This window comes from Simochromis diagramma, unplaced genomic scaffold (assembly GCF_900408965.1).
Source record: "Simochromis diagramma unplaced genomic scaffold, fSimDia1.1 OVJJ01000753.1, whole genome shotgun sequence".
NCBI classification, from domain to species: domain Eukaryota; kingdom Metazoa; phylum Chordata; class Actinopteri; order Cichliformes; family Cichlidae; genus Simochromis; species Simochromis diagramma.
The window spans coordinates 7,246,171-7,272,429 of NW_024387523.1; the positions used below are offsets into that span (position 1 = coordinate 7,246,171).

Sequence of the window (26,259 nt, forward strand, 5' to 3'; positions counted from 1 at the left end):
TGGTGTGGGTCCAGTTTCCTCGAAGCGCTCTGCAAACCACGTGACGCAGCTCTCCGTGGTGTCAGAGTGGAAAAGAAACAGGTAAATTCACCGTCTCTCGCTTATTGTGTGAGCGAGTCGGCTCGCTTTATTTTTCTCAATATAGCTTATAACACTCGGGGTTCAGGATTTAAATCCTGTCCTAAATCCTACTCCGGAGGTCGACAGCGAGATTACTTGTCGGCCGGTTGTGTAGCAGTGTGTAATACTGAGCCGGGTTTCTGGTCAGTATTGCCTGTTATTTATTTTCATTTTAGCGGCCTATAGGCCTACCCTCAGCCTCGGCGGTTTTTTACGCCTTCAGCCCGGTCCGTGAGAGTACGCCGGGGCCACTGGTTGTAAATGTTGCAGAGCGGTGTCGCGGCTGCTAATTCGCTAACGTGGCTAATGTTTCTTGGCTAACCAAGAGGACGTTAGTTTGTTTAGTTAGCGTGGCTATCAGTCGCTAGCAGACAACCGGTGGCACCGGAGTGGCATGGGCGTATTTTTTTCCTCTTTGGTTCACCCGGTCGAACCCGAAATCTCCGTTAGTTGTTAGCGAGCTAATTAACTTGTTTGCTATTAAGCTAAGTTAGCTAGCGACGCAGCTTTGTGTAGGTAGGTATCACTGTTTAGTTAGCAGGTTAGCCGTTAAAGTTAGCCTCGTTGTCGCCATGAGGTGAAGCCGTGAGAAGCGGAAGCCCACCGAGACTTGAAAGCTGGATGCTTTCCCCTCAACTATTAGCTTGCTGGCTAGCATTTTGGCCATGTGGCTGGATAGTAGATTTGGATATGGTCGACGGGCCCTGGTTTTAGGCTTGTTTGTGCGCGAATCAAAACAGGGTTTTACGTAACATGTGCAAGATTAAGGAATCGATAGCAAGGTTAACAGTATACTGTGTGAGATTGTATGTTGTCTTTCCCCATTTGGTGTTCTCCAAAGTGTATATATGTCTGGTTTTTTTGTTGTTGTTTTTTTTAAAGACATTCGGTTGTTTGGAAATCTAGATTTACCTCAGCATTGAGGCTGTTTTGATGCATAAAGTGTTGCATCATGTTTGAGTGGTAACTAAGTTAGTGCTCGTTTTCCTTGTGTGCAGCTGCACCCAGTTTACTAAGGAGCTCTTCCCTTTTTTGTCCTCCCTCGGGTGGCCTTGGTTTAAGACATGGTCTGGGAACAAAGGTGATATCACTGCTAGCTTCCAGCAAACCATTAAGCAACCAGGCAGTTTGAGGAAGTGGTATCATACCATACGTGTGCGCTAGATAAGTAGGTCACAGTCACAAGCCCTTCTAACACTCCGTCTCACCCTTCTCTTCTCAGGTGTTATTCCTTTGTAAATACTGTTATTTGTATATACTGTAAATGATGACGTCCATGGGCGGGAACCGAGCCCGGGGCAACTGGGAGCAGACACAGGGCCAGACACAGAGCCAGACACAGCACAAGCAGAGGCCTCAGGTACCCTCTCACACTCACCACCTGTCACACTGCCCAGATGTTCTGTGATATGCACCAAGGTTGAATATACTCAGACAAGGGTTTTTTTCTTTTCTTTTTTCAACTCGTAATTACATACAAGTTTTTAGCTACAAAGTTACATACTTGTTACAGTTAGATTTGAGATAAGTATAACTTTAAAAATTCAGTCAAAACTCAGTCTTTATTTACTGAGTAAAGGGCTTTTGCAGATGATGCCATCCTCACTATAAAAGCTTTGGATAAGTTAGGGTGATGCTGCTGAGTAATTACAAGTCGAGAACAAAATCTCTGATTGTGAGCTTTTGGGATCACGGCTTCAGTCTGAAAACCCAATAGGGAACACAGTCTGACCAACTAATATGCAGGTTTGATGATAACAGTAAAAAGACGGTGGTTACTGTTTGTGGTATAGTAGTTGTGTGAAAAGGGTTATTTACAAGTGTTAGCATTTTTAAGCACTGTAGTTGTTGTTGAAAATGGTAAATTAGTTGCAATTAGTACCCTTAAGTGGATGCAAAGGTGCTTTCAATTTTTAATAATAACTTTAGTGCTACAGATTCTATTAACATCTAAATGTTATGTTTTCTCAACAATGCAAACCCTGTGTTTGCTGATGCAAATCTTGGATCTTTTTCACCCTCTTGGAACAGGCTACCGCAGAGCAGATCCGACTCGCACAGATGATTTCAGATCACAATGATGACTTTGAAGAAAAGGTCAAACAGGTGAGCAGATGCACTTTCTTTTTGTCCTGCTGTTTAGGTGTTCCTGCTCCTTTTGTAGTTGCACCACTTCATTTATTGACACGTGTTATATTGTATCATTTATTGTGCTTGGCATTAGACATGTATGTCTCTTGTGTTAGGATTTTTTTTTAAGTGAACATATACAGGATTTAACCATAAATGATATCAGGCCTGTCAGCTTTAATGATCAAATCATTAATTTTGACACACACTCATTGTCATCTAAGTTCAGAAAACTCAAAAAACAAGTCATCGTCACCTTCTGATAAGAGAGTTTACCTCTCAAAGATCAGTGTCTTTATTTAGGAACTAAAACAAGTGGATGTAGTCAGAGTATTCATAGAAAATTAACTTTATATACAATCTGTTGGTTACCTATGGTCTTGTTACAAAGGTACTGAATGTCTACTCAACTGCTGAATCTCAGCAAGCATGTAGTTAACCCTCTATACTGACCTTTTGATAAAATTAGATTTTTATTCTAAGTGTAATTAAAATAGTTGCACAAATGACACATCAGAGATGTCATGGGTCAACTCTGTCTGATTGTGAAAACTCTCCTTTTCCAGCTGATTGACATCACAGGCAAGGATCAGGATGAGTCTATGATCGCACTGCATGATTGCAACGGGGATGTCAACAGAGCCATCAACGTGTTGCTGGAGGGAAGCCCAGACACTGTGAGTATTGGCTTTGTGTGAAGGCTTGTGCTGTGAGCGCCGGATTCTTGTGAAATCAGTGCCACACTGGATGTTACAATCACATCAGGGAAAACAGTGGTTGGAGACAGCAGCACAACTAAAATTATTGTGACCAAGTTCAATGAACATGCAGCCTTTGAAATGGTTGCTTTGAAGATGGGTACCACAAACGGTCAGATGCCATGTTCAAAGTGACTGTGATGCATGAGCAGGGCGATAAGATGGCGCCAGTCTATCAGTTTTCAATTGAATGCGGTTGTGTACAGCGATACAGCACTAAACAGATAAATCATTAAAAATCGTAAATCTGCTGTCGTCTTTTGCTGTCTAGATACAAAGAAGTTCACATTTACTTTTAAATGACTCAAGCCAGAACCTCATAGGTCTGAAACGCACATTCAGAAATTCCTCCACAAATAGTGATGGAGTTGCTGCAGGACGGCAGTTTAGTAGGTGCATGGGAACCTTGCGTTTGTATAGGAACATAACCAGAATACAACAAGTTGGCAACCAGTTGAATCAAGTCCCCAGTTGCAAAGAGACTCATTGCAGACGCACAGCACTTGTCAGTGCTGATTGATTGCAATCTTTCTACATTTATAAATTAGTTAGCAAGTATTTTCAAACCTTTGCCAATCTGTCTGAGAGTTATTGCAGTCAGTCTGAGTCAGGCTGTGATTGTTTGGAAGCGGATTGTCTTCCACTGGGCGACTGTGCATTCATTTTCCTGTTGAAAGTGGGTACTGCAGCTGTGTACATTTTCTGTGTTTTCTTTGTCAATGTGCCTCTTTTGCATCCCCTAAGTATGTTGTCACTGACCTGTTGAAAACCAGAAGGGGACTTGAAGGAGGGCAGTCATCTCCTGAAGTGGAGACTGCATTCACAGGGCATAAGCTTCCTATTAGTTTCTATAAAAATATTTGGGTTCTTCTTTCTGCGATGTTTTAGGAAATTCTGCTTGGTACGTTTGTTGCAGTGTCGCTAACAGACAGACAGACAAATGGATGGCACAGATAACATATCTTCTCTTTATTTGGCTACTTAAATGTGTGTAATGTTTATCTATAAGTTATCAAAAAATAACTTAAAAGCTTGGATAACAATCTGACTTGTAGAACATGGTGAGAAATTGAAACCAGAGTAAGACTTTGAACAGTATCTTGCCGTTACACATTAATCACAGCTGATCAAGAGATGCTATGCCCTTTGGATTGTCAAATACTGGTTCATTGGAGTAAAGACTTTAAAAGGAGTTTAATTTATACGGCTTGGTAGGGAACAAATAAAATGAACAACATTTCCAATTGTGATTTTCAACTAGCTTCCACAGCTTCCACCAAACAGCTTCTTAATGCACTGTATGTGAAATGCGATCCCAATCAGATTCAGACATACGTAAGCTTAGTGGCAGTTTATGCTCCCTGTTGTTAATCTCTGTGTATAGCGGCATGGCACACATCTGCAAACAGGTCCGTTTTTACAGGTCTTTGTATGATGCATAAGTGTGGTAGCATCACATTTTCCAGATGGCACAGAGCGATATTGCTGCAACCGATGGAAAAGGAAGAGATATTCGTCAGAAAACTATGAAAAGTCCGTAATGGTCACTTAGTTTCCTGTTTTGGCCGAGGGTCTCTTAACAGTGGAAAAAAAAAAAAATTCAGATCATCACCTTATCAACTAACCTTTCATCCATTTCAGTGTGTGTTTTCCATCTTAGTGAAATGTGCCAAGACAATCAGTTCTGTAGTATTCTGATTTAGACGAGCATCATTGTAATGCTATATTTATATATTTCTTAAGGACTCCTGGGAAATGGTGGGAAAGAAGAAAGGGGTGTCAGGTCAGAAGGAGACCAGCCAGGCAGAAACTGGAGACGAAGGAAAAGAGAACAGAGAGAAAGGAGGCGAGAAGGATGCAGCACGTCGCAGAGGTGGAGCTCCACGCAAGGGACGTGGCGCTAGCAGGGGACGAGAGTGTAAGTCTTTAACTCATCCTTACATTGATTTGCCTTCTTCTACAGTTTGATCTGGAAACTTTAGTCAGTGACTCAGTTTTTACAAATGGGTGTGTCTGCCAACACAGTAGATTTTTCTGACCTTGAATTCAAGTATGAAGGGATTGAACAAAAATATTGAGAAATTTGTCATTTTTATACACAGTCCTGTATTTACAGAGGCTCAGATTTAATTGAACAAATACCATTATAATTTTCTGGTTATTTAAGGCTCTGTTGAAGTCAAGATCTGCTTGAAGTGTGGAGCCAGTTGAGATTACCAGAGTGTGGACCTTCATTGTGATCTTTTGCCAGGCCTTTATTGTATCTGTCTGCAGTTCTTGTTTATTTTTGTTGGTCTTTACATCTTTAGTTTTGGCTTTAGTTTGATTTAGGTTTAGATGAAGAGATCAGTTTGGCTGCTGCAGAATATTAAAAAAAAAATTGCCCTCAACTCTGAAAAGAAATCATTGAACAAATGGTCACTAACAAGGTGGTTATTTTATCAAATTGCATGCTGTAAATGTACAGCCTGAAAGATTTTTTTCTTTGAATTTCATCATGTTTCACAAGTCAAGGAATGCTGTTAATTTGAGTCATGCCTGTGCTCTGTCAGACTCAAGTTTATCGAGTCATTTTGTAAAAAAGGCTTTTTGCTTTTGTTGCCTGAAGGGGTTCATTGAGAAAAGAAATGTATGGTTTGCATGAACAGTTGCTTGCTGGCTTATTTCGTCATTTAGATGAAGTTGGATACAGAAAGGTTGCACAGGTGCACCAGAATTCTGTAAAAATAAAAGTGCAAGAAAGCCTTTTAGAACTTATTTAAACTGCATACATCGTCATAGGAAAGGAGAGCCTTTTGATTTTATCTGAGGGGCTGTTAAGGTTCTCAAACATTAAGTTTTATTTAATTGTCTGCTGTTTTTGCACGCGCTATTGTGTCGAAATCTGAAGCCATTTGCTCTCTCTTCATTACTCAAGTTCGTGGCCAAGAGAATGGCTTAGATGGAGGCAAGACTGGAGTAGCTGGAAGAGGTGCAGAGCGAGGCCGAAGGGGAAGAGGCAGAGGAAGGGGAGCAGTTGGTAAGTAATCCTCTTTACTGTTCTTTGAAGGACGTGTGTCTAATCAAAACAAGGGGTAGCTGGGATTTTTGGGCTTTTTTTTTTTTTTTTGCAGTGCACACATAATCTGCTGGCTTCCTTTCTTATGGCAAGATTTGTCGAACTGAGAAACTGACACACAGTCTCGTTCTGTCCCCAGGAGCATCTGGACGGCGAGGAGGCAGATTTTCGGCACAGGGCATGGGGTAAGGGAATACCTGCATTGCCTAAATCGAGAAGGCCTTTTGTTCCACTTTTACCTGTTGCTATGGTCACCAGAGAGCAGGACCCCAGCCTATTGTTTAGCATTAATCCAAAGGAGGGCGGACATACATCAGCCAATGGGACGGAACAGCGTGGGCTGAATATCTCTCTTCAGAGTTTGCAGTCTCTAAAGATTTTATTTAGAGTAATATTTGGATTGATTTATGAAGAAGACTGTCAGGGACCGAACTGGTTTAGCTTTACAGTTATATTAAGCTCTCTGGCCCCAGGCTGCAGGATTATTCAGTTTGTTTTGCTTGTGTTCTTTAGTCTCTCTGAGCGCAAAAGGGTGCAGTTAATACGCATGTCAGTTGAACAGTTAGGTGTCAAAACAGAGGAAGTGCTTTTTGTGCTGACTGTGATGGCTTTCTCGACTCATTTGATTGTCATTAATTGGGCAGTGTATGAGTAAGACTTGTGCTGTCATAAGACATTTCCTGGATTAGGTTGTGAGCAGTCAGGTATGATGTGACTCTGGGTGTATATGTGTGTGCGTCCTAACTGAATGGCTCCCTTGCTGGAGAAGCCTGAATCAGATGTTCTTACAAAAACAAAGTGTGTTTTGAAGCTGCTATATCAATACAACAAAAAGCATACTTGCACATGGTTCTAACCTATGGGAATGAGTAGAATGTAAAATAATTGCTCTATGATGGTGCAAACGATAACCTGCAGTAGGATCTTTATGGTCTGTGCTCTCTGAGCCCGTGGAAGTGTTCCAGTCTTGGCTGTGTTTGTTTTGAGTGTTGACCTAGATATTGACTTGCATACTCAAACACTATAATACGCTTTTCATACAGATTTGGGGCTAATGTTGTACAGTGCTGGCTGAGACGTTTTTGTGTTACCTAAACCGTCCTCACCGGCAGCACACAATAGTTCGGTTATTGCTTTTGCTTCTGGATGCTGGCAGACACTGTTTACCAGCTTTGCACCAATGTTTGTTGAGAGAAGTGTACATGGCTTTAAAGGAAACTGCCTTAAAGCAGATAAAGTACTTGCTGCTGTGTGATAAGATGGTGATTTTCAGACCTGCTTGTAGATGTGCGTCACTGATATTTTATGCTTTTAATAGGCAACGTATGCTATTCACCTCACATTTTGCTTTCAGATTTCATTGAAATTGAACTAAACCCAAAAATTAATACTCGGGTTTAAAAGGGAAATGAGTACCACACTTAATTACCAATGAATAAGCTGATCAGATAGATTTGTTTCAGAGTTGATGTGACAGTTTAGATGATTCAAGGGAAGTTGGTAGATGATTTGGTTATTATCTCCATATGTGAGTCTCTCTGTGAAGTAATAGTGCTTTCAGTCTCTTTAATGAGGCCACATTAAAACCGGCAACCCAGATTTTGGTAACATGAAGACTGGATTTATCACTAATGTAGCCTTGTTCAAGGTGTGTTAAAATGACTGAATTGAACACGTATCCATTTGCATTAAGAAATGCAAATTGTAATCTTTGGGGTGTTTTTTCTGTCTTTTCTGGACAGAAATCATGTCACACCACCCTCTGCCCACCCATTTTTGTTTCCATAACCCCATTTTTTTTTTTTAAATCACCTATTGATTAGTGTCTATTTAGACAAAGTTTTTCCAGGTTAAAAGGGCAGAAAGTAATTTCGCACCTCGGATCTGAGAACACAGTTAAAGTCCCACATTACAACTGACATTTTTTTTTTCCTCTGGTGTTGCATTCAACTAATTTCTTTCTTTGTCTGCAGAAAAGAAACTGAGGGAAGAGATTGAAATCCACTCTGTTTTACACATATGGGATCATTTTATGTTGGCATATATAGAAACCCAATGAAACAGGCTGATATATCTTTACAGCTGTAAAAACTGTAGTAAAAGTGTAGGTTTGCTTTGGTGGGGTGTTTGTCAGAATCGAGACAGTTAATTTGGCGCTGTACAGAGTTATCACAGAGTGTGTATGTGACATTCTCAACTTATTAGGTAAATGAGAGTGAGACTAAACAAGAGACTGTGTGATTTGAGATGGATGGAGTTATTATGCAGACCGATGCACCGTGTGTTCAACAATAGCTTTGAGCTCATGTAGTTGTAGTGATTGAAGGTGTCGATGAAACTGCTAACTGCCATCATCTACCAGCTGTTTTTTGTTTGCGGCTGATTTATGAAGCCTATACTTCAGTTCAGCTGGGTTTCTTGTGTATTGACCCACTATGACTAAAAGCACACTGGCTTGCTTTGCATTGAAGAGTGATTGACTGGAGCAGAGTTGTTATTAAAGTACTGGCTCAGGCAGCTTGAAGGCATTTTGCTTATGCTGCTGTAGCTGTCGATGGTGGTGGTGGGGGAAAAAAAGCTTTTTCTTTTACTTTGTTGTTCATCTTGTAATTGTTACCATTATTTTTCTTCTAAAGCCAGAATGATAAGGGGCCCAGATATGATATTGCAGGCAGTAGGAGGTGAGTGCATCGCCTCTTGTGTGTGTATGTGGTGTTCTTGCTTTCTTTAGGGAGCCTTTGAGTGCTATAAAATAGGATAATGTAATAGCAGACATTAAAACACCTCATTCTATTAATAGGATATCAAATGGATATGGCCTTCCCTTAAAATTTGTCATTTAATATGCTCATCCAAGCTATAAATGCATCTTGATTTGCACAGGAAGGATCTTTGACAAATAATGAAAGCTGCTTGGCTTGGCTTCACTCAAAAGAAAAGTGTTGCACTTGATCATGTTGCTAGGCTGCACCAGCTGTAATTTCCTCAGCATACATGGATGTGTCAAAATAATGAAAGATGTTTCTTGCCAGGAAAGAGTCGTTGAAAAACTAAAACAGTACTTAGATGCTTCCCCACTACAACAATGGTAGTTTCACTGCTTTAACCAAGTTTTTTTTAGGATTTCTTTTACATATCATTTCCTGTTGCAAGTTTGGTTTTGTTTCTGAAGTGTTTTATGAAGTAAAAAGCCTAATGATGTCAAAAGACCACTGCAAGCAGACAACCACCTTAATCAGTTGTGGTGTGCACCTCATTAAAACTTAATTGAGCGTTTGCTTCTGCTCAAACAGGGCTGACCTCTAGTAGGTGAGTAGGTAGTAGCTGTGACTTATGCAGACACTCCTTCAGTTGTTGGGGAAGTCATTAGTCCATTCATTCACTTCTTGACTCCTTATCACTATGTTTCCCAGAACATTCAACCCTGCTGACTATGCGGAGCCAGCTCAGACAGAAGAAAACTACGGAGGGGGCAGTACCTGGAACAACACAGGAAGCGTGGAGCTAGAGGAGGGAGCTAGTAAGTGAATTTATCCACAAAGGTCACCCTCCAATAAGAGAAGTTAATCTTATCAATTCAGCATCTGTTTAACATCCAAAATATTTTAAAAAGCATGGTTAGCTTGCCAAAGAAGCTCTTGTTGTAAAGACTACAAGGATGGTTTGCTTGATAGTTGAGACATACACACATTTCAGACATATTGTAATGCTCTGACTAAAGAATTATCACTTCCTCTGGCTTTAATCTCCTCACCTCGGTCTCTGTCTCCAGGGTTGGAATACTCTGCAGGAGAGGGAACAAATTATCCACCCAAGTTTGATTCTGCTCCTGGTAAACCTGTCTTCACTCCCCTCTTGATTTTTTTTTTTTTCTGCATTCCTTATTCTGTTTGAAGTTCTTTGTTCAACGTGACATCATTGAACTGTTTCTCTTTCACTCACAGGTGCCTGGAGGTCTGCCACAGAGGAGTGGGGCACTGAGGACTGGAATGAAGATGTGAGTGTTTTATTTTTACCTCAATCACATTATTTCTTTAACAAAAACAGTACATTGTCCTCGAAGAAGTTATAGTTCAGTATTAATGATGGTGATAGCAGCTCCATGGTGTAGTGGTTTACATATTTGTTCGGAGGAGACGCAAGTACCTTGCCAGGAGGAACTTGCGTCAACCCACTAAATCAAACTTGTGGAGCTGCTGTGGCGACCCGTTGAGAATAAGGGAGCAGCTGAAAGTAGATTAGAACTGATTCTGATCTGCACACTTGAACAGAACTAAAACTTCATCTTCTGCTCTCCTGTCCTCTGCAGCTTTCAGAGACCAAGATATTCACAGCTTCCAGTGTAGCGTCAGTGCCTCCGCCTCAAGAGAATGTTACCATCACTAAGGGACAGAGGTGGGTCACTTAAACAATTTATTACCCTGCTGCTGAGCAAATTGCTTTTCTGGGAATTGATGAAGAGAAAAAGAGCAGTCACTGTTTTGTAACCTTCTCTGTTTTTTGTGGACAAGGTTATAATTGATTTCTTGATCAACTGATTTATGAATGAGTTGATGTTCAGAGAATTATTGGCCATATGCTTGTACTGTTAGTTATCAAGAAAATGTGCAAATATTTAATTACTTATTCTGCTAGCTGGACAAAAACGAGCAGTGTTAATATCGCTCACTTGATACTTCTGTTGAATTTAAATAGTAAAAAAAGATTAATCAAGAAAACAATGAAAATGAATGCAGCTTTACAATAATTAACCTATTTTTATTGAAACTTTTTATAGGTATCATAATGAATGGTTTTTTTTAAATTTCTTGTTATAGGATTGATCTCGCGGTGCTCCTTGGGAAGACTCCACCATCTTCTTCCTCAGAGACAGAAAATGCCCCCATGGAGGCCACCCAGCCCCCCTCTTTGTCCCAGTCACTGGTTTTCAGCAACTCCAAGCAAGGAGTGCCCCTCTCTCAAACATCCTCCAGCACCCCTTACACCCAGCACAACATGGTGAGACTCTAAAGAATAAAACATGGCAGTTTTTTCCTAACACTGCAGTTAAATGTACCTTGCCTCTCAGATAGCTCACTAATGCAAATCATCTTTTAACGTTGATAAGTCCACCACTTCCTCACCACACAGAACACGGGCGAGTATAGTGATATCGCGGCATAACTGCATTATTGTGGCTCAAGTATTTATTCAGTTAGAATAATGGTCTGTGTTATTCTACCAACACTGCAGGTCAGCATGCTGAGCAAGGGTTTTGGGGAAGTGGGGGAACCTAAAGGAGCTAGCACAGGGACCACTGGGTCCCAGTTTTTGGAGCAGTATAAAACAGCCCAGGCACTGGCCCAGCTGGCAGCCCAGCATTCCCAGACTGGACCCCCCAACACAACCCCTTCATCATGGGACACCAGTGCTGCCTCACTGGGACAATATGGTGAGATGAGAGCCTTTTTTAAATTACTCTGAAGATAAATTATCTGCACACTAAATGCTATTGTTATTAAATGCCTTGCTGTAATATGTGAAGTGGTATATTTCATAATGATTATAATTGAGCTTTTTACTCTTTTTTTCAGTACCAAAAAATACTTGCTGAGTTTATTTTTTCTGACTTTTGTCCCCCCACTATTGTCTAGATATGAAGGCTCAACCGGAGTCTGCAATTCATACGCCCTTTACAAAGAGGCAGCCCTACCAGGCCACCACCTCAACCTCGTCCATGTTGGATGTTTTCCTGCAGGACAAAGGCCTGCCTCCTTCCTCTTCTGTCTCCTCATCATCTTCCTTACCACAACAAACAACATCCTCCCCCCATGTGGTGCCTCCACCTGCTTCCTCCCTTCCTAAAATGGCCGGAGTCCCTTCTCTAGGTCAACAGGTTTCCCCAAGCTCCTCAGATGCCCAGGGTTCAAGTCCTCTGCCTTTGCAGCAACACAAAATCAAACAGCAGAAGAAGAGGGCCTCCATTAATACAAAGGTGACTTTTAATAAGAGATTTTGAAAAGGTGCCTGATAGAAGCTATTGAAAACAGACTGGTTTCATGTAGGGATGCACTGATCCAAATGTTTTCTCTTCCAATATGATGCCAAAATCTGTGCGTTGGATGTGAAAATGCTTCCAAAACAGGTGACAATTTGCTGTTGGCTTCTTTCATCCTGTGTTAGATTGCCCACATTGCTGTGTGGTAAACATAGAACAACAGAATTGAATTGAGTTGAACTGAATTGATCTTCTTCATAGATCGCTGTGTTGTCACCAATACTCGATCTAGTTGTCTGAGGCAGACAGATATCCAATTAAAATAGCAGACCAGTAGAGTTTGTGTCTTATGCATGAAAGCAAGCTTTCAGTCTTTGTGGCCTTAAAGAAAGCAAACTGCTTTTGTCTTTACTCAGATTCCAGCAATGGCAGTGGAGATGCCTGGCTCAACAGACATCTCAGGCCTGAATCTTCAGTTTGGAGCGCTGCAGTTTGGGTCTGAACCAGTTCTACCAGAGTACGAGTCCTCCTCTGCCACCACAACACCAGGCAACCAGGTCCAGAACAGTCTCTACACAAGCCCCAGCAGGTTGGTACTTCCCAAAGCAAAGCTCTTCCTGTACGTAAACAAACAGGATGTGAATATTTTGAATGGAGGACAGTACTCTTAAAAACCTTCCTCTCAGACCTGCTAGTTGTACTCAGTGTTGTGCCATCTGCTGTGCAACCAGCCAACATAAGGATAGTTCATGTTAGAAAGTTTATGTTGACACAGAACGCTGTGGAATGACAGATTTTTGTTTTTGATTCAAGAACGGTTCTCTGGAGTAAAGTTTTTCTTGACTTTGTCAATGAACAGGAGGACTACAGTCTTTTTGCTAATGCTTCTGGGCACTTATTAAGCGTGCCTATGCAATATCACGCTGCTTATTATTTGTTGGATTTGTTGTTCTTCTTATTTTGCTGCTGCTGCTGTCTAAATGGCAAGAGAGCTATAACTTTAAATAGAACTTGGATGTGTATAATTTATTAAATCACCCGTTAAATCTGATTTATTTTTTTTTTTTTTTTTTTTATTTTTTTTTTTAAACTTAAGTTTGGGGACTTTGCCCCCCAAAATCTTAAAAGTTCTTTTGTCCCCACAAGTTATACTTACTGTCTGCATGTGCACAGTCATGAAACTTAATGGAGCAGTCCAAAGTGCATGCTCAATCAACATCTCTAGCTCAATCCCACCAGAGCAGAAGCCACATCAAAACAATATTGATACAGTGCTAAGATAACAACAATGTATGCACAAAACATGTTGTGAACCTCACCTGTGGGGATGCATCAGTGCAACAACTCAGTTTGGCAGTTGTGGGCAGGCAGGCTAGCTGCCATCGTTGACACACAAATTTCTATTCAGGGTTTTAGTCGAGCCTGTCTCTCTCATAAAGTCTGACATTTTGTACCGCTTATTCAACAGTGTTTGCATACTTTTCTGATTGCCAGGAATGCTGAATTATTTTACCAGTTATAACTGGACTTTTCAGAATTTGGCTTTTGATTTTTATTTTATTTTTTCCCCACGCTCTGTTTTACTCAGCACTTCTTTAAAGGTTAGATCAATTTTTGGTGTGTGTCCCAGTCTATAAAAGTCATTAAATTGTAATTATCATCAGTATTCAAGTCAGAACCATTAATTGAACACAATTAACTTTGAGATTGTCCATTTCATTGCAATCTGCAGTGAGTCAACTCCAGTTCTCTCCAACTCCAGCCAGATGGACCTGTACGATCAGAGACCATCTCAAACACGGCGTTACCCTCCTTCAGTCTCCTCCTCCCCTCAGAAGGATTTGCAGCCCAAGGTAAAGCCAACACTTTCCTCTTTCACTTGATCTACTAAAATGTTAAATACCCCATTTTTAGTGAAGTATTAAAGGAGGAGTCACTGGGGACAACATGCTCAACTACCACCTGCTCTGTTATGCAAAAGCCTCTTAAAATAAACTCTACTCTTATACTTCTAAATTATTTTGTTTTCCATTGTTCTCGTTGTAAAGTGCTGCTGGTTTTTAAACATGGCCTGTATTTGATATCTGCGTATCAAATAAGCTTCAGCTTTTTATCAATGGCCTGTCTCCATAGAAACCTGTGAGCTCACGTTCATTGTTGGTTTTACAGAATGGCTTCAGTTCAATACAGGCAGCACAATCCGTGGAAGGTAAGCGTCTGCTTACTAGTCAGGTCATATTTTCTGGCACATTTAGCCCACATACATGTTTCCTGAGCATTATTAATTGAGTTTTGTTGGTTTTATTCCATCCGTTTCTCTTTTGCTCTTTGCACAGCTGCAGCAGGCTCTGCAGTATCAGTCAAGCCGGCCTCTGACTCGGTCACGCCAGCATCGGTCTCCAGCATGGGCACTTTAACAGACAGCAGCTCAGCCTCCTTGTTGACTACAGCCAATCAGACGCCCCTTAGTGCTCTGGGTCACAATGAAGACATGCCTCCAAGCAGCATGGCCCCTCCTCAGCACAACAAGTGAGATGCAGCTAATCTCTTAAGTCTAAATTATGATTGGTGTTAACCTAAGTGTCAGTGAATGTGATGTGATTTGCTGATAAGTGTAATAACCCCTGTATATCCTGTGTTCTTTTACAGCTCTCACCCATCACAACAGAACAGTCTGACTCCATCTGTCCGGACATCGAACTCAGGCTTACTGGTGAGCACTTTGTATGCTCATGTCAATTTTTGCATCAGAATCAATTGTACTTATTTTATTTTATTTTTTTAACAAGTCACAAATGAGTATGAGTAGCTTATGCAGGAGGTTGGGTCTCCCTCCCCCACTCACTCAGTGTGAGCATTTTTCAAAGCTGCATTTCCTGTGGTGGTAGATGGACACATTATATGTTCATTCACTCTAATGGAAATGTAATCTCATCAATCTTCGCCGCATTTATTATCTTCCGCCCCTACAGCATCCCAGCGTCGATGGAGACTCGAGCCTGCACTCTTCATCCTTCCCTTCCTCTGTCTCAGCCGTGCCGTCTTCATCAGTCCCCTGCTCCTCTTCCTCTGTGGCTGCTGCACAGGTGTCCTTAGGGGCTCCTCAGGCCTCCTCAGTGGGCTCTGCCACAGTTTCAGCTCCCTCGGGCCTAGGCCCCGTCAGCAGTCTGGCCATGGGCCTCAACACTGCCTCTATGGGTGCCCCAGTAGCAGCAGCTGCCGCCGCCACTGCTTCAGTCTCCACAGCGGCCTCGACCATTCCGTCTTCAGCATCTTCGTCATCAACACGCAGCTCTGCAGCATCCTCAGGTTAGACAACACAAGCACAAATATATCAAAATGTAGATGCAGTTTAAATTGTGTTTGCTTTTCACTTTTTCTGCATAGCTGACTTTAAACTGTGCAGTCAATACCAGTGATATAATTATAAGCTTGGTAACTTGATGTGAGGCCTTCACAATAACTTGGTGGTAAAATGGACAGTCAGTCGTTTACTGTATGCGAATCCATTGTGGAGCTTCTGTTACAATATTGTCATTGATCGGGTCATGTGGTCTGGCTTCAGAGAGCACACACAAAGTAGAAGAAAAGAATAAAGGAAAGGAAAGCATTAAGTAGAGCTTGTCTGGGGTGTTAGGCCGTTGTTTAATCCTTCATTTTGACTAGATTTTAGAACCAATTGAAGTCCTTAAGAGTTTAGTGGTTACAGTTACACAGATGATGTAACCTTCAGGGCATATTTTGTGGTCAGGTGGCAGATGGATGCATAAATTATTGTTGACTTACAGTAGAGCAACTGTGGTAAAGGATTTCTTGGGGAGTTTGTCAGAGATCGTCTTTGATTAAAGTGAGTGAGTCATGGGTGTTTTGTTTTGTCTGGGATTCGATCTGGTTTCCATTTCCTCATCATCACAGGTGTGCTTTTCATGATTCTGACTCTTTGGTTGGTCCCCTGAGGCTTTTTCTTTCACACACGTAGAGTGTAATCTTTGCTGCTAAACTGTTTGTCACGTGTTTTACTGCAATGTTTTCATTTATTATTTCTGCTAAAGGCAATGTATTTGTAATACTTTGGTTATGTAATGCAAGTTGGTGAATAATTAGTATAATTTGGTTGCTTAGCGCATGGGTAAAATTGTCTAGCAAATATAGGCACAAGTGTATTTTTATTGTGGATGATTATGAGGCTTATATTTCTGTTTTGCAAATAAATGCATTTTATTGGTTTATTTTAATTTGTGCATACAGGGAAAGCACCTCCAAACCTTCCACCCGGAGTGCCCCCTCTACTGCCCAACCCATACATTATGGCCCCTGGACTACTGCATGCCTACCCTGTAAGTACTGTCAAAGTTTCTATGGCCTGAGCTTCACATGTGCTTACTAGATTTTTATTTACTGTGTTACTTACTCCACACTAACTTGATTTACTGTTCTTTTCAGCCTCAGGTGTACGGCTATGATGATCTACAGATGCTACAGACAAGAATACCGCTGGTAAGTGTTGTTTGTGAAATGTGTTTAGCTGCTGCAAGTAAAATAATGTTATGCACAGTTAGGAGTGTAAAATTACACAGCATTGTCAGCTTTGTATGACTCGGGGTTTAGGTGTGACGGTTCAAATCTTCAAACAAGTTGGGTTTTTTTGGGGGGGGTGTTGGTTTTGTTTGTTTGGGTTTTTTTTACTGCAGTTACTTGAGGGCCAAATCCCTCAAGTATAAAATACATTAACTACACATTACCTGTGCTCTATTTACGGTTTGTCTTAAATGAACCAATAAAATCAGCAATGTAGTTCCATCTCTACAAATTGAGAAATCCCCGGGCTCTCTGTCCTGGTTGTTGTGTCCTTGAGCAAGACACTTTACCCTACTGCCTACTGGTGTTGGCAGAGGGGCCGATGGCGCGATATGGCAGCCTCGCTTCTGTCAGTCTGCCCCAGGGCAACCGTAGCTTGCCTCAACCAGTGTGTGAATGCGAGAGTGAATGAATAGTGGTATTGTAAAGCGCTTTGGGTGCCTTGAAAAGCGCTATATAAATCCAATCCATTATTATTATTATTATTAAAGACTGGCTCATAGGCAACAGTGAACAGTTTAGAAAAAATGTTTACCATTACATACCCATCCCAAGTTATGTGATGGGTATGTAGTCACTCAATTTCTTGTGTTCTTATACTGTAATATTTTTCTTATCCAGGATTATTACAGCATTCCCTTTGCAGCAACACCCACAACAGCACTGACAGGCAGAGAGGGCAGCTTGACAAGCAACCCTTATTCTGGTGAGACACTTTCTAGTTTTTAGTTTTTTAGCTCCATTAAAAGTCTAAAAGAGTAAGACAGACTATCTACTACTATGTGTGATTAGAAAATATCATTTTATTTTAAAAATGTATTATTTTACTGCTATATCATGTTTCAATCTTTTATTCCCATTTTCTTTAAGGTGACTTATCAAAGTTTGGTCGAGCTGATGCCTCTTCTCCGGCTCCAGCTACCACATTAGCTCAGACACAACAGAATCAGAGCCAGACGCATCACACCACACAGCAGCCCTTCCTGAATCCTGCTCTGCCGCCAGGCTACAGCTACACCAGTCTCCCGTACTACACTGGCATGCCAGGATTGCCCAATACCTTTCAGTATGGACCTGCTGTGTTTCCGGTGAGAAATCTTAATATCCAAAATAATTAACTTTTTCCTTGTTTGCAATTTCTTAGTGTTATTATATAACAACAAGCAGTTGTTGATTTATTTATTTATTTATTTATTTTCTTTTCGTGTGGGTATGAAGGCCAGTGCCTTATATTTCCACCACTAGTAGATGAGGGGAGTAGATTAGAGTATTAGAGGCTCATTGTATAGTTTTACTGAGAAAGAAACAAATGTTAATTGAAAATACAAACCTGCTGTTTGTGAGAAGTAGCCAGTCAGAAGAAAGTTGCCTTAATGGGAGGGTGGCCTTAAAAGAACAGGAGCTATAATCTCCTCAACAACTGAGGGGCTGCACCAAGCCCCAGTGTATCATGAGTAAGTATTCTACTCTTAATAGTGTCCAACAATAAAGATAAATTGAGCATAAAAGGCCGCCTTTAAATTAATTCTTCCCTTTAGACAGTGAGAGACAGAGTGGCTTCTGTCAGCCTGTGGTCATCTTTGAAGATGTGTTGCATATTGAGCTGGCAGCTAGCAGTGAAGGGAGAGTAAAAAGCTACTTACTGTAACAAGTACAATCAGTTTATCTTTGACTTCAGCCAGACAACAGAGGCTGCAGCTCGACCTCTACCCGTCTTTCTAGTAGCTTTGTCTTAACGTTAAACTTTTCTAAAATAGAAAAAAAGAGGGACTAATTTCTTGTCAACGATTTAAAAGTTCACCCTAGCCAGTTGGAGTTAAAGCCAAATTTGTGATTGTGAGTGACAGAAACACTGGCCTAAACAGGTTCCTTCAACTTGCCTGATAGCGCTTTGTTTCAGCCCCCGACGCTTCCTGTAGCCTTTCCTCTGGTGGCAATATGAGAGCGATTTAAGCAGTTTAAAAAATGCATTATCAGAACCTGAATGTGTGTTTCACCACCATGATTGTGAACTTTTCACATTTTCCTTTGCTGACCTCTTGACTCTCTATTTTTTCCCCCCGCCCGTCCAGGTGGCTCCTACCTCGTCAAAACAGCACGGTGTGAATGTCGGCGTCAATGCCTCGGCCACACCCTTTCAACAGGCTAGTGGCTATGGTTCCCATGGATACAGCACTGGTGAGAGCCTAAATAATGTTGAAACGGCATGTTTACGGGGTTGTGCTAGTATACTTGGACACCGATGACTCTGTGCTGATTCTCACAATGAGCCCATTGATTTTCCCATCGGTGGAGTGCGTATTTCATTCGAGCGCTGCAACATCTGCAAGCATAAACATGGTGCTCGTGTAATGGCCTTTGTTATTCTTGTGTCAAGACACTTGCTCATGGTTTATGAATCATTCTTGTGACCCGGATGTTGACGTGAAAGTTTAATGTTTTCATGACCAGAACATGGTTTGGTGTGTCAGAAAACGCATCTGCATCTCATACAGTTTCAGTGCCTGTACACGTGAGGAAAATGCCTGAGTAATTCTTCTCTAACAACAAGAATGCATCTTATGTCACTTTTATTAAAGGGCGTCTTTAGATCAAGTATATGCTGTCTAAACAGAAAGGGATAAGGGGCTTTAAAAGTGGCATCTGGCTGTACCAGTTTACAAACGAACAGGGTTAGATTATGGGTTTCTCGCTTTTTTCCATGGCTTGCTTTGCTCATCTCAGAATGCAGTTTGCCCCAGAGCTTTACTATCCACCACCTCGCCTGCACACACCTTCATGTTGAACACATCAACACATGAAGCCAACATCTTCCTATTTTTCCCAAAGACTGACATTTGAGACGATATTCTTTCACCTGTTTTTTATATATTCTATCCAATCACTTCACTGAGGCTTTAGTTTACATACTTTATTCATCACTTGGTATCCACCTTTAGTCACAACATGTGGAAAACCTATTTGTTCTAAGCTGCACCATCTGCTGCTTTCTGCCATTACCCAACTCAAGCTCACTCTCCACCCCCATACACACGCCCTGCCTGCCCCCTCACTTCCCTCACCTCCTCCCCCTCAGACTTGGGTCAGATGGTACCTGCAAATGACGTCAGCGTTGATTCTGACCTGCTTGTTGTACCGGACGGACAGGTTTTGCCACACAGACGCTGCAGTTGGTATCAAAGTTCTGGTTGTTACAGCGGAGGGAACTTGATACCGTCTGCATTGTCCCAACTTGGTAAAACCTGTCCATGTGGTCCAATTTTCAAACAAAACGCTATGAATCATTTGCAGATGCTATCTGAGGCAGGTCTGCTTCCCCTGCCTGGTGTGTCTAATGCTGTGGGCTGCGGCTGTGTGTCTGACTGTTGCAGGCTATGAGGATGTGGGCCAGGCTTCAGGGAGTGGGGATTTCTGTAAGGGCGGATACGGCACTGCCGTGGCCGCTGCTGCTTCTGCACAAAACAAGCCAGCCAGCTCTGTCACCGGGCCTGGAGTCGGTGAGTGCCGCCACATGCCAAATTAAACCTAAAGCGAGAGAGAGAGAGAGAGAGAAAGAAAGAGAGAGAGAAAAACCAACCCTGTCCCTCCCGTCTTCCTCCTTGTGTCACCAACCATCCTTCTCCCCCCTCTTTGCTCTCGTTCCCTTGCCTCATCGCTGCTGCCTGCAGGAAGACCTGTCACACTACATGTGCTTTCAGATAGTCCAGTGCAGCCTGCCTCTTTTACAAGCCTTTTTTGCATTTCTTTACCCATTTTCTGCCAGGGTAACTCATCATCACTCCAATGTACTTCTATGTAAAACAGCTACACTGTGTTTAGAGGGTTTTTTTTTTCTTCTTTTTTTCTAAAAAGGTCGTATTAACATTATTGGGCTTCTACAAAGTGATTGTGAGTTACTCTGGTTGATGCTTTCCCATTTTCCCCTGTGTTGCTTGCTCTTCACTCATGTTCTCATTGCTGGTGTGTCCGTCTCCAAAGTAAAGAGTTTGCTGTCCTGCGAGGATCGTAGTTTGCAACCAAGGACAGAGAGGGCAACAAAATCATCTGTAGCACTGGTGATTGGTCAGAATAACGCCGTGTGTGACTGAAATGTTTTGTCAAAACTGTGTGCACTGAACCAAACCTGGTACATAGGAAGTTCTGCTTATGTCTTTGAACATCACTGACCATTATTGGAGTATTGAAGTTCAGCGTTACCTAATTAGATATGATGACAGTGGATACAACGGATGACATCGGTCACTCGCTCAAAGGGAAATCTGTCATTTCTGCAGGAGTTGTGATAGATTTCATTAATGACTTATTTGTTCTGGATTAAAAAACCCTTTATTACCTTGTGAGTGTACGAAGCAAGAAATGCTGCATTTAACGAGCGTCTCGTTAAACATGCAACTTGTCAGTGTAAAAGTGTTTGGACACTCAGGGTTTTAACACATTTCTGTGAAGCTTCCACACAACACAGGGCTGAAATGAGTGCTTTCAGATTAACAGAGTCTCATAAGGTTGAGCGTCTCTCTAGCTGACAGTTTCTTTAGCAGCTTAAAAGCAAAACAAAAGTTTAAAAATCCATCACTTGTGTTATCTGCAGAAAAAATGACAGAAACATTTAATGTCACTTGTATACAAGATTCTTCTGCTTTCCAGCAGTGCCAAGACTTCAGAGCAAAATATCTGAGAAACCTATCTTTAATCATTCATTTATTGACTTCTGTTAAAGAGAACTAAGAGATGTATTTTATTTTTATTAGTCTGTTAATTTTTTTTTTTTTTTTTTTTGACAAGTACAATTTACAAAATGATGAAAATGCACATCTGGTTACTAAAGTTGTCTTCAGAATAGGGGTGCACTGTACTGACCATATTTTATTGAGTGTTACTGTTTTGGGGATGTAAAAGGGGAAAATGGAAAAAACAACAAATTAAATGGACAGAAAAAAATATATCTTATCCTTTGTTGGGCAAATTGTCGTCTTGTTTTTTCTGATCAGATGTCAAAAATCCAAAATCATTAATTATATTTTCATACAAGACAAAGCAAAGAGGCACATGATTGTCACCAGTTATATTTGGGAAATTTTCTCTGAAAATGTTTGAAAATAAATCATCTGTAATTAGAAAACTGGGACGGGACTAGCATTTTGTTTAATATCCAGAGTCTCTTCTTTTTTGGTAAGCTGATATCATAGAGGGTTAAAAAGGAAGTGTCAGAGCAAACCAGAGCAACAGTAAGACCAAAGCCTGAAACATACACTCAGCTACACCATCTTTCTCTGATTCCTCTTCCTGTTCATCTCATCCTTCCTCATCTCCTCAGTCTCTTTGCCGTCGTCACTAAAGGGAAATTCTGCTGAAATCATCTATGGACTCGTGCTCACATAGATGTTCATACTTGGAATTTCCCAGTATTCTTTTATAATTTGGATTTTTTTTCCCCCTCATAGATAATGTCTATACATTCATTTCCTTGTTGTCCATCGACCCAGTAGCATCTGTGCTGGTTAGAATCAGAGCGTAACCACGTGGGTGGTTACTGTAACATATTCGGTTTAACAGTTAATGAGCTCAGTTTGTGTCGTTTCCCCCTCTCTGCAGGAGTCTCTGTGACATCAAGCAACACAGGAGTACCAGATATTTCAGGGTCTGTTTACACAAAGACGCAGGTAACTACAGAAATATTTACTCACAGGATATGCTTCTGCTTGTCTTGTAGCAGCAAACAAACAAACAAAACACTATAGTGGCCAAACTGATTATTCTTCTTCCTGGTCCCCTGCAGTCGTTTGAGAAGCAGGGCTTCCACGCCGGGACTCCAGCCGCATCATTCAGCCTGCCCTCTGCACTGGGCAGCGGGGGCCCCATCAACCCTCCTGCCGCTGCCGGCTACGCTCCAGCTCCATTCATGCATATCCTGACACCACACCAACAACCCCACTCTCAGATTCTGCACCACCACCTGCAGCAAGACGGACAGGTGCAGTGTGTATATATAAATGCTTACGTATTTGAGGTCGTGTGATTTTTAGAAACAAGCAGAGCAAAAAAAAACATATACAGGCATTATTCGTTGACAAGGAAACTCCACCCAGTGAGTCAAATAGTAATGATCAACAGTCTGAATGAGCTCAAAAATGCATAGGCTGAAAGTAAAAGATGGAAGTGTGTCGACATCAGTTTCCCCGAGCGGTGACCAATGCAGCGACAGCTTTAGAGCCTGAGATCGCGTCGGCTTGACCAAAATTTATGGTCAACGCTGAAAAATGAGTGGGTGACATCACTGGAGCTCCATCTTTTATATTCAGGTTGTTAACTAGTTGACAACTTCCAGTCTTTTTGATAAAGCACATTCAAAATAAATGAAGTAGCACTTGAGCATCATGCAGTCAGACTGTTATAAGTAGTAATACAAATCTAGTGAATTGCCTATAAAAGATTTGTTGGCAAGTTCATTAAGTGTTTGTGGTTTCACCGTGACATTAGCTGTGCTCCTTTTAGGTAAACACATGGCACAAAGCGGCAGCTCACTGATGAACTTTGTGACTCTACTCCACAGAGCGGCACTGGACAGCGCAGCCAGAACGCCTCCATCCAACAGAAGTCTCAGATCAACAAGTCGGCGTACAACAGCTACAGCTGGGGGGCAAACTAACATCCACTCACGGGACCTCACCCCGCGCAGTGTCAAAAAGCTGGGAGGGGTGGGAGGCTCTTCACTCCTTTGGCAAATAAGTCTCCACGTATAAATCCCCGCTTCCTCCTGCAAAGATTTCCCTCCAGTCTCTTGGCCCAGCACTCCCACAGCTCTGACCGCGGTCAGAGGAGGTGCTGTGCCGAGAGAACGAGCACTGTTAATGATGCATGGATGGGATGGGTGGGAGGGACAGGAGGGGCTTTAAAAGTGAGGGGCGATCGGAGATAAATGGTGATAGAAGCAAACCATCAAGAGGGTGAAATACTAAGTGTTGGGAATTTGTATCGTATTAATCTTCCCGCCCCTTGCCCCCCCCCCCAACATTTTTTTCCTTTCACTTGTAACATAGAACTGTTTTTCTAAAAGAATGAACGTTTCCTGTATGGTCTTTTTATTTTTATTTTTATTATTTTTTGTCTTTTCCCATTTTTTTTCCCCACTGAAGGGGAGGAATGAAGTAATCTCTAAAAGGGGGTGGGGGCAGGCTGGTTTTGTATTTCAGACCCTCAACTCCCTGTTACTTAACTTTTGCCGGAAATTCTTCCCTCCTGAACAGTTTCCAAACACAGTAATTTGCCGTTGACTTTTTTTATGTTTTGGGGGTTTTTTGTTTTTGTTTTGTTTTTTTTATGTCATTTTAAGTTTGCAGAAACAATTCTATAAATTGGTAGAGTTGTGAAGTTTATTTTTTACCGAATATAGATATATTATATATAAAGACATATAAGCAAGCTCACTGGCTTTGACTGTGAGGAAAAAGTGTGTTTGTCATGTGACTGCGTGCATGTTTGTACACACGGGGGGCCATGGTTGCGTACTGTGCTTGGGTTTTTGTTTGGTTTTTGGTTTTTTTTGCCTAGCACAGGTTTTTCATTATCCAACACTTGTACAGAAACTTTTCCCATTAATTATAAATATTTCATAAGGCCCCTCTTATTTTGAAAGATGAGAATGATTTCCAAGGCCAATACACACCCAGTCTGCCTTCCAGTGTGAATAATTTTGTTTCTGAGGCCCTCCCTGCCCCGCCACCTGTCCCCCCAACATTGTAAGGAAATCTGCAGCATTGAATACTGATGGACAGAATTGTACTATGGGTTTTTTCTTTTCTTTTTTTTTTTTTTTTTTCTTTTTTTGTCAGTGATTTTTTTTTTTCTTTTTGTACTGTGCGTTTTAAAAAAAAAAAAAAAAAGTTTAAATGGATAAACTTGTCTTGTACATATATAAAAAAAAAACACAAGTACTGTAGTCCCTGTTTGTTCGATGGCTTTCTTCTTTTCCTTCTTAAATCCTTGCAGACTTGTTAGCTTTTTTGTTTTTGTTTTTTTTATTTTGTAAAAATATATAAATATTAAGTAAATAAACAAGAAAAAGACATTTTCATCATTTTGGATGTGAATGTCTTTTTAAGAAACTACATTTCTCATGTGGCATTTAAATACTGCAGCATCTCTTCACTGTCATTCAGTACAAGCAGTTCATGGATGAAGTGCTTTCCAGTTGGTTTCTGTTAGTGGGCTCAGTCACAACAATATCCAGGATGTCAAGAGTACCAAATGAAACTCCAAACTTATAACTACATCACACATTTTTTGGCCATGTAATGTGCGGTATTGGTTGGTATTGGTTCGGGGGTTTTCTTTTTGTACATTTTACCCTCCATCTGTCTTGGATACACTTTAGCATTTTATGTTTCTCCATGATATATTTTCTACCCCCTCTAGATATGCATCTTGGCACCTTTCTAGCAGGCACATCAGAGACAGAACTGTACTTTTAAATGCATCCCAAAGGTGCTCTGTTGAATTAAGGTCTTTTACTGTATTAAACGCAGCTAAATTTTACTTTACTGGCTCAGGCTTCAGACTGCTCTAAACACTTGGTCTCTATTAGGTTTCTTGTGCCAAGCTCATGTCAGCTTAGTATGATTTTTTTTTTTTTTTTTTTTTTTTTTTTTTTTCTTCCCAATATGTGATTACACCTTGCAAGCACTAGCTTATGTTTTTAGAAGCCAAGTCAGTTGCAGCCAGTCAGAAGACATTGGGCTCTCAATGAGTGGGCTTGAAAAGGGTCATTTCCGCCACTGGATGAAGTGAGACGTAGCAGAAATTGGATTTCTTAAACTCTGAATCATGCAAAGCTTCTGTATTGGAGCATCAGAAATAAAAATAAAAAAAAAAAACAAATACTAAAAGCTGTAAATGTTCTCTCTAAATGAGCTCTGATCCAATTTGGCATAATTGTATTATACTCTGATTTCATGAGATATATATGACCCATATACACTTACCAGTTACGCCTTGCTAGCAGCAGATTGTACTGTTATGAAGGGGGGCTTCATAACTGCTTAATTTTTTTTTCATGGCACTGGAAACATTCCTCAGAGATTTTGGTCCCCTTTGACATGATAGCATCACACAGCTGCAGAAGATATCCATGCTGCACCTCCATGATGTTCCACTGGATCCCAAAGGTGCTCCATCGGATTGAGATCTGGCGACCGTGGAGGCTGATTTTAAAAACTCATTGTCATGTTCAAGAAGCCAGTTTAAGGTGCATGAGCTGTGTGACTTGGCCTGTTATCCGGTTGGAAGCAGCAATACTCAAGAAGGCTGTGTTTAAATTGTACTAAGGGGACCAAAGTGTGCCAACCACCAGCAGCAGCCTGAACCACTGATATAAAATGGTTCCAAGCTTTCTGTTGTCAATACCAAATTCTCACCCTACCATCCAAATATGCAGTTGAAATGGAGACTTATCAGAAAGGCAACTTTTATACAATCTTCTGTTGTCCATTTTTGTTGACTCCATGCAAACTGTAGTGGTCTAATTCTGGTGTACCGTTCAAGGTGGTTGGTCGTACTGTTACCTGAATCTCAACAGTGCGCTTTTATTTCGAGTGCCCGTTTTATCTATTATTTACGGTAAAGTAACATCACGACAGATTGCG

The 26,259-nt window shown here is 41.2% G+C and overlaps 1 protein-coding gene across 9 annotated transcripts; it reads left to right on the forward strand.

The window, feature by feature from the left end:
* Positions 1–23,790, forward strand: ubap2l (ubiquitin associated protein 2-like). 9 transcript variants are annotated; one of them, XM_040019929.1, is made up of 30 exons: positions 1–81; positions 1,343–1,480; positions 2,152–2,226; positions 2,817–2,927; positions 4,752–4,926; positions 5,926–6,027; positions 6,206–6,251; positions 8,703–8,747; positions 9,480–9,586; positions 9,839–9,898; positions 10,011–10,063; positions 10,376–10,461; positions 10,884–11,064; positions 11,299–11,497; positions 11,700–12,040; positions 12,460–12,632; positions 13,776–13,896; positions 14,177–14,252; positions 14,380–14,572; positions 14,693–14,756; positions 15,016–15,352; positions 16,292–16,380; positions 16,487–16,540; positions 17,243–17,327; positions 17,492–17,709; positions 18,694–18,799; positions 19,993–20,118; positions 22,214–22,281; positions 22,398–22,592; positions 23,172–23,790. In XM_040019929.1, the coding sequence occupies exons 2-30, from the start codon at positions 1,385–1,387 to the stop codon at positions 23,265–23,267; spliced, it is 3,678 nt and encodes a 1,225-aa protein (XP_039875863.1). In that variant the 5' UTR covers positions 1–81; positions 1,343–1,384; the 3' UTR covers positions 23,268–23,790. The 9 variants fall into 9 exon arrangements, with proteins under 9 accessions (XP_039875863.1, XP_039875864.1, XP_039875862.1 ...); XM_040019930.1 differs by lacking the exon at positions 1–81 and adding an exon at positions 100–263; XM_040019928.1 differs by lacking the exon at positions 1–81 and having other exon boundaries at positions 100–1,480.
* The last annotated feature ends 2,469 nt before the right edge of the window (positions 23,791–26,259 follow it).

What these genes read in the sequence shown, in the direction of transcription:
- ubap2l (XM_040019929.1), top strand. Translation starts at nt 1,385, where the DNA reads ATGATGACGTCCATGGGCGGGAACCGAGCCCGGGGCAACTGGGAGCAG. An exon ending in TGGAGGGAAGCCCAGACACT is followed by an intron (nt 2,928 to 4,751) that starts GTGAGTATTGGC and finishes ATATTTCTTAAG; the next exon opens with GACTCCTGGGAAATGGTGGG. An exon ending in CTCTACACAAGCCCCAGCAG is followed by an intron (nt 12,633 to 13,775) that starts GTTGGTACTTCC and finishes TGCAATCTGCAG; the next exon opens with TGAGTCAACTCCAGTTCTCT.